At 54.8% G+C, this 7,528-nt stretch overlaps 2 protein-coding genes across 3 annotated transcripts; one reads left to right on the top strand and one right to left on the bottom strand.

Annotated features, from left to right (window-relative positions):
* Positions 1–1,186: 1,186 nt before the first annotated feature.
* On the top strand, positions 1,187–3,369 carry LOC149312358 (uncharacterized). Of its 2 annotated transcripts, XM_089526853.1 has the most exons (3): positions 1,187–1,720; positions 1,832–2,077; positions 2,417–3,369. In XM_089526853.1, the coding sequence occupies exons 1-3, from the start codon at positions 1,243–1,245 to the stop codon at positions 3,211–3,213; spliced, it is 1,521 nt and encodes a 506-aa protein (XP_089382979.1). In that variant the 5' UTR covers positions 1,187–1,242; the 3' UTR covers positions 3,214–3,369. The 2 variants fall into 2 exon arrangements, with proteins under 2 accessions (XP_089382979.1, XP_089382977.1); XM_089526851.1 differs by having other exon boundaries at positions 1,187–2,077.
* Positions 3,370–4,938: 1,569 nt separating this feature from the next.
* On the bottom strand, positions 4,939–6,832 carry LOC149312357 (uncharacterized). The gene is made up of 3 exons (XM_089527199.1): positions 6,191–6,832; positions 5,507–6,019; positions 4,939–4,953 (listed from the first exon to the last, which is right to left on the bottom strand). The coding sequence occupies exons 1-3, from the start codon at positions 6,830–6,832 to the stop codon at positions 4,939–4,941; spliced, it is 1,170 nt and encodes a 389-aa protein (XP_089383325.1).
* Between the last annotated feature and the right edge of the window lie 696 nt (positions 6,833–7,528).

The raw sequence follows: 7,528 nt of genomic DNA, 5'->3' as shown, positions 1-7,528 counted from the left end.
ACTTTTTTAAAAAAAATGGAGGACACGCAAAAAAATTTACTGATTTTTTAAAAAAATGTTAATATAAATGCATGTTTCTGAGGCTTCTATAGACAATTGCCCCCCAAAGGCCCTGACGGCAATCAGCGGCAGGACTGGGCTGGGGCCAGTCCCAAGGCCTTGCCGGGCCGCATCCGGCCCGCGGGCCGCAGGTTGCCTACCCCTGCCCTTGTAGCTAGTCTGGAAACTAGGAAATTAATCCAAAATATGGCAGACAGATTAGTTACTGGATCACCTAGAGAAGCACATATAACACCTATCTTAAAATCTCTACACTGGCTGCCTATTAGTTTCCGGTCACAGCACAAGATGTAATGACCTTTAAAGCCCTTCATGGCTTGGGTCCAACCTATTTGTGGAATCACTTCCTTCCGTACAATCCACTCCGCACATTTAGGTCCTCTGGGAAAAACCTATTGCAGCCAACAAAGACAAGATTGGCAACGGTTACCCAGTGGACCTTTTCATTTGCCTCTCCTAAACTATGGAACCACTTGTCAGAAGAGATCCAGAATATTACCAACCTTGACAGCTTCAAAAAGGCTGCTCTTCTGATAGACGTTCCCTGAGTAACTCATCTGGCCACCCACTGATATAGGCGGGTTACAGACGGGCAAAAAGGGATGTACTCATGACGTCATGAAGGTAGAGCCTTCAGACGGGCTTTCCCTGAATGCCGTCATGAACACGCCCCCCGCACGCCTCAAGCGGGAAGAAGCGGCATTAAAAAGGTGCTGCTTTTTTCCGCTTCTTTTTGATTTGATACGTACGTGCGCATCTCCGTCTGTAAGCCCCTGCACCGATACGTCAGAATTGCTACGCCGCAAATATAAGTTGCCGGTTTAAAAGCTCCGTGTCAGCTGCGTCGCATAATGGGTCGGGGTCCGGGACATGCGTGGTTTGCAGTCAAGCTTAAATTGCAACGTCCGCTGCCATGCAGCTGTGGAAGCTGCGGCACAGCTGCGGCGCATTTTAAGCCTCGTAACCCTAACCCTAGAGCCACTTGTGCGCATGCGTTGCTAGAATCGCGGGAAGTTGTAAGTTTTGCCGGTGGATGTTTTGGTTGTAGAAAGTGATAAGGGAAAGTTTGGGATTTAAAGTGACCCCCTACACACATTCCTGCGCCATTTTCACCTGGGAACGGGCACAGTTCGGCTGCTCCTGGCACAGCTGTGTGGCGGCTCCCCTTTGCCACCAGGCAGGATGGCACAGCCATCCACCAGCACCCCGAAAAAAGGCAGGGGGACGTCTTGGTCTCATACTGAGACGGCTGACCTGATAGCTATATGGTCCCAGCCAAATATTTTGCAGAAACTGGAGCAGTCCTACCTGAATGCTGACACATATCGAGAAGTGGAAGAAGCCATGAAAGTCAAGGGCCACAACAGAACCTTGGAGGAGTGTCGCCGAAAATGCAAGTCGCTGAAATCTCAATACAAACAATACAGAGATGCCCTGGCTAAAGGTACTACAAAGGGCGCCCCCCCGCCCTTTTACAAGGAGCTGCATGCTTTCATCAAAAGTGATGGAAGCATCAGACCCCACAGACTAGCCACCAGTGGGGAGCGCGTGAGGGTCCCGGCGGGCCAGCCAGCCAGAGCCGAGCCTGTGGTGGTGGAGGAGGAGCAGGAGCAGACCCCGGAGCTTGAATGTGCCCAAGACCTTTTGATGCCTCGTCAGGGTAAGATGTGCCAGGGCCCCTGGGGGGAAGGCAGGGGGGAATGGGACAAGGGGAAGATGTGGCCCCAGGGTAGGCACAGGCCAGAGATGACCCTTGTCCCTTGTCATATAGGTGAGGAGCAGGAGGAGGAGGAGGAGGAGGAACACCCCGACTCAGGTGATTCCTCCAGCAGCCAGAGATTTCTGGACCCCCGTGCCGTGCTCAGACGAATGTCTGCTGAGGCTGGGAGCTCCAGAAGGAGACCACCATCTCGTGCTGGATCCTCTTCCACGACCAGCAGCTACCGTGACCGTTCACCTCTCTCTCGGGCCAGTGCACCCGCCAGCGATGGCAGTGAGACCGAAGAGAGTATGCAAGGTAAACCTTATATTTTTGTTTATAAATGCATGGCTCAACTGCGCAATTGTGGCATGTCTCATTCACTGCTTACTGTGCTGGTATGTTTGCAAGGTTGCTGTGCAAGTAGGATTGTGAGTGTCCCTGGCATGGTCATGTCCTGCATGTGTCCCACATTCCTAAGGCACCCCTCCCTTGCATGTAAATCTGTCCTTTCCCAACGCCCTTAGTTTGAAGCTCCACCCTTTGCCACAGCTTTGAGTGAGAGTTCCTGCATGGCAGAATGGGGTTGGTCTAGATGAACCTCAGGGTCTCTGCTAACTGTAGGCTTCTATGACTCTCTGCTTGTATGTCCCATAGTAGGAGGACGAACTGAAGCAGAACAAGAAGAAGAAGGAGAAGGAGAACCTCCTGCAGCTAATCCCATAGCTGCCATGTCAGCAGAGGAGCGCCTTGCCACCAAGAAGAAAAGGGTCCGTCCGTCAGCAGCTACTAGAACTGTGGCAGCTGTGGATGTGCTCAAGGTTTGCTCAGAAGAGAAAATGACAGCACTGATGCAGCAGGCGCAGCGAGCCTGTGATGAAAGGGAGAGGAGCAGACAGTCCCGCAGGGAGCTCATGGAAAGGGCACTGGAAGTTCAACTGAGGGGCGTTCAGAACCAGGAGACAGCACTAGAGAGGTCAGACCAACATCATGAGACCACAGTCCAGGAGCAGAGGCGACTCAACACCAGCATGGAAGCGCAGACTGTTCTGATGGGGCAAATGCTGGAGGTCATGAGGGGAGGGCAGGGTGGCCCGAGACGCAGAAGGGTACGTAGGGAGCAGGGTGGAAGAGGCAGGGCTGCTGTCCCCAGGGTCGTGGAGGAAGGGGTTGAGCAGCAGGAGCCCCCAGCAAGAGGTGGAAGAGGCAGGGCTGCTGTCCCCAGGGTCGTGGAGGAAGAAGTAGGGCCACAGGAGCCCCCAGCAAGAGCAGTCCCTCCAGCTGAGGAGCAGGCAGTTGCCATGGAGGTGGAACCGGCTCAGCAGCCTCTGGCTGGCCCATCCTCCAGCCTCTTCAGTCAGTCAGTGGCAGTCCCACCGCCCACACCCCGCCCCCAAAGGCAAAGGGCAACTAGAGGGGGCCTGGGCCTGGGATCAAGGGGCAGGGAGCACTGAAAAGGCACTAGGTCCCATGATGTCCCATAAAGACATCATTTCGCCTCCCAGGGCATGTGTTCCCTCCCAGCCCATCTACCCTATTCTACCCTTCCTGTTCTCTCCTCCCACCATGCCTGGCTCACTGGTCCCCAAACCAGCAATCTCCAAACTCTGTCCTCCCAGGCGTTTGGACTTAATCTCCCAGAATCCCCAGCCACCTTGCCCTGTGGTCTGGGATTCTGGGACATGAAGTCCAAATGCCTGGGAGGACAGAGTTTGGAGATTGCTACCTCACACCACTCCTGCTTAGCTTTAGACTGCACAGTTGCGCCTAAGCTATCTCATTCACACTCACAGCCACACCGCCGCAGTTGCGCATAATTAACCACACAAATTTTTTTTTTAAAAATAAACTTTTTTATTAACAATAACAATAAATTGTTTTCACTATGTACATATATACAAAAGGAAGGGGGAGGGTGAAGGGGGGTGGTGAAGGGGGGATGGCAGAGGGGGCAGGGAAGGGAAGCTGCTTCAGGGAGGGGGAGGAGGCGGTGGGGCGGGCAGCCGGCGGAGGAGTTCCTGGAGAGTCTCCTCCATGGAGGAGACTTTCTCTGCCAGCTTGTCCACCTTTGCTTCGATAGCAGCGAACCTCCTCTCCGTCCGGTTCTCTGTGGGGGGAAAAGAAAGAGGATGGTTAGGATCAGCCTGTGGAGCCCATCACCCACTCCCACAGGCAGGGTTTCTGGGTGCCCCCACTCCCTTCCCTGGGTTCACCACTACACTTACCTTGCTGCCGGGCTTGGAGGACACGATCCAGGGCACTGGCATCGAGGGCCAAGTGCCCTGGCTGTCCTGGCAGGCGGCGGCTCGGCCCAGGCTCCTCTTCTTGCGCGACGGCGGCAGCAGCAAGGACATGAAGCCCTGCAAAAGGGGAAGGAAAGGCCCAAGTTACCATGCTGGCATGGCAGATAAGGGCACAAGTGTCGTGGGGGCTGCAGGCAGGCAACCCCCACCCCTCACCCTGGGGACCTACCTTCCGCCAGAGGAGCCTGCTCTGGCTGCGGAGGGGCCACAGCAGCTGGTCCTGGCTGTGGCCCACCCTCGGGGACATCCTCGTCCCCCGAGGATGGTGGAGAGGGCGACCTGGCAGGGTGCCCTCCCTCCCTCCGCCTCCGCCTCGGCCGCACGCCTGCAGAAGGGAAGAGGACGGATGGCATTGGCACCATGCAGGAAGGAGAAGAGGGCAAGGGAAGGGTCAAGGAGGGGAGGACAGGGCATGGCAAGAGCTCTGGCTTACCTGGAGGACGGCGATCTTCCGGTCTGGGCCGATCTCCCCTGATCCACAGGTCCTTCAGCCGCGAGAAGAATGGTGGCTGCCTGTCAACCGGGGGCGCCTCTCCGAAATCCTCAAGGGTTTCGAAGAACGCTGCCTTCAGAGTTTTAAATTTAACTCTACATTGGTGCAGCGTTCTTTGAAACCCTCGGTTTCGGAGGGCACGAGATGCCTCGAGGAAATGCCCCCGGTTGGGCTTGTTGGTGCTGGCCATCACCCTCCTCGCGGCTGCCTGTGGCATCAGGGAGTCCAGGAGGATCCCGACCTCTTCATCGGTCCAGTAGGCGATTCGGACCGGGACCCTCCTGCGTGGCTCTGCCATGTTGATCGCCGTCCTGGGGTCTTTCACAGTTGCGCACGGGTATATATGGGCACCTGTGGCTCTGGGCCGTTAGGCCACGGTGGTCCTAGGCCAATGAAAGCTTTCAGAGGAGCAGTTTGAATCTTTCCCCCAATAGATGCCCTCTGAGTACCCCATTGATACATTCAAATGGGCCATTAGGAAAGCTTGAATTTGAGGGAGATTGATACATTGTCAAAGGGGCAATTGGCAGTTGGAGCTGATGTATCTTTTTCACCCAGGAAAACAGGCGCCAGGAGACCTTTTGTATGTGTGTGTTTGTGTGTGTCCCCCTCAGGCACGTGGCAAAACATGCCCACAGCACAGATCAGGAATGATAGGCAGACTCAAACTGTGGATAATGGGATACATTTATTCATGTGCTTATGCTATTACAGTACAATGCACTCTGACATCACAGATGATGGCACAGGAGCCATCCTTCAGATTCTCCTTGTCAGGAAAAAATCTGCCAGGGCATCCCTCACAGCCTCCCCTGCTGACTTCTTGGCATTCTCTTCATCCCTTGTGATTGGTGCCGGGGCGGGCAGCACAAAACGGCGCCTATATCGCATGCCCTCATCCAGGACCCTGCCCTTGGTCTCACAGATGTTGTGCAGAATGACACATGATACCAGGATGGGCACCACGTTCTCCTCTACCACCAGGAGTGGGGCAGTGAGACAGCGCCATCTCGCCTTCAATCTGCCAAACGATCTTTCCACGGCCCCCCTGACGCGATTCAACTTCTTGTTGAAGATCTTCTGTCTGGGAGTGCGTGGGGTCTTAAAGGGTGTCATGAGCCATTTCCGAATGGGGTAGGCAGAGTCAGCCAGTATCAGGGGCCCGATCTGCTGGCCTCTGATGTTGATGCTGGGGTTCCCTTGCACATAGATGCCAGCCTCCATGGCCTCGTAGATGAGAGAATTCCGTGCCACCCTGGCATCGTGTGCTGACCCATGCCACCCGAGCTCCACGTCCACGAATCTTCCTGTGTGGTCACATGTCCCTTGCAGGATGACAGAATAGGAGCCCTTTCTGTTGACATAGGCATTCCTCAGCCCCAAGGGTGGTATGATCAGGCAGTGGCACCCGTCCATGAGGCCAACCACTTGTGGAAAGCCGCGGCGACCAAAGGCATCCATAATCTGTGGGGGAAAGGAAGGGAGAGAAACAGAGGAATTGAGATGACAAGTATGTTACAGGTGCGCAACTGCACCATAGCAAGAGCAGCAAATGTACAGTGAGGGGGTGACACTTGACACAGAATACCACAGGGCTGCCAAAGATTAAAGGGAAGGTGGTGTGGCTGTCCCTACCTCACGTGCGTTCCCCAGGTACACGGTCCTTGACAGCAGCAGCTTCTCCATGGCCAGGGCAAACTCCACCACGATCTCCCCCACGGTGGCAACGCCAGTCCCAAACAGCGCTGCCGTCACAATATAGGTGGATTTGTGTGCCAGTGAAAAGACACCAATGGCCACTCTCTTCTCCACCGGGATGGCTTTCCTCATCACTGTGTCTGCCTTCTCCAGTTCTGGGCGCAGGATGCCCACAAGCCTGTGGAAGAGGGCACGGGGCATTCGGAAGAAATGCCTCCATTGCTCGTCAGACCATATGGTTGAGACAAAGTTGTCCCACAAGTCGTGCGATGCAGGGACCTGCCAGCATCGGCGGAGACGTGCCACTCTGGCCAGGGCCATGGCACCGCCAACAGTAGCCATATGAAGCGCTATGGCAGCCGCTGCCGTTCGCTGTTCTGTGCCATCATCATCATCACTGCTGCTGTCATCCAAGTCTACAGCTGTCATGGTGGTGGATGATGGGACCTCCATTGCAGTGGCAATGGAGGCGGAGGGGGCAGAGGAGGCAGGGAAGACGGCGGTGGCAGCGGCGACAGCTGTGGCTGTGCATTGCAGCTTCATTAAGACCACAGGGAACAAAGGAGAGGCGGCATCCATGATGCCAGTGGTGGCACTCGCAATGCGCAAGCGGGCAAGGATGCCAACACCAGCTGATCACCAGCTGGCAGGAGGCCACCTTTGTTCTTGGGCAGGGCGGGGAAAAAAGTTTAAAGGGACCTGGGCCCTTTAACGGTGCACATGCGCACTTTGCAGTTGGGAAAAGGGAACTTGCCGGCTGCTGGCTGACTGCCGCAGCTGCGCACTTCTCATGCGGCAAAAGAAAAAAAAAAGCCGCGGTTTGCGCCGCCCGTGCGGAAGCTGCTTCTCTTTTTGCAGCGTCCTCCGAGGCGGCCGTATGAAAGCTCCGGGTCCGAAATGGACCCAGGTGGGGCGTCTTCACTGCCCCCCGTGTGGAAGCTCCAACACCTGAAGCACGCCCCCGGGGCGGGCCGTCTGGAGGCTCCGTATTGAGCTGAATACACATCCAAGACGTCTTTCCCTGCCCGTCTGTAGCCCGCCATAGACTATCATTTTGAGACCCTCAACTATCATATGGAGAACCTCAATTTAATCAGGATACCAATCTCTTCATTGTTTGATTGTTTTAACTAACGTAGATGCTATTTTATTATTGTTTTGCGATTAGTAGGCTTTTGGTTGGTCGGAGGGATTATGGGTTGTATTTTTAATATTGTATTTTAGTGCATTTTATGTCATGGCTGTATTCTATTGTTTTATTGTTATATTTTAATT

Source organism: Sceloporus occidentalis, unplaced genomic scaffold, assembly GCF_023333645.1.
Source record: "Sceloporus occidentalis isolate IW3139 unplaced genomic scaffold, rSceOcc1.0.p SCAF_5, whole genome shotgun sequence".
In the NCBI taxonomy this organism is placed as follows: domain Eukaryota; kingdom Metazoa; phylum Chordata; class Lepidosauria; order Squamata; family Phrynosomatidae; genus Sceloporus; species Sceloporus occidentalis.
This window is presented reverse-complemented; position numbering and strand designations above follow the sequence as displayed.

Bases quoted from the DNA above. Each gene is read 5' to 3' on its own strand.
- LOC149312357 (XM_089527199.1), bottom strand. From the start codon at position 6,832: ATGGATGCCGCCTCTCCTTTGTTCCCTGTGGTCTTAATGAAGCTGCAA. The intron at 6,020-6,190 runs GTAGGGACAGCC...TTTCCCCCACAG, and splicing joins ACCTGGGGAACGCACGTGAG to ATTATGGATGCCTTTGGTCG.
- LOC149312358 (XM_089526851.1), top strand. From the start codon at position 1,243: ATGGCACAGCCATCCACCAGCACCCCGAAAAAAGGCAGGGGGACGTCT. The intron at 2,078-2,416 runs GTAAACCTTATA...TATGTCCCATAG, and splicing joins GACCGAAGAGAGTATGCAAG to TAGGAGGACGAACTGAAGCA.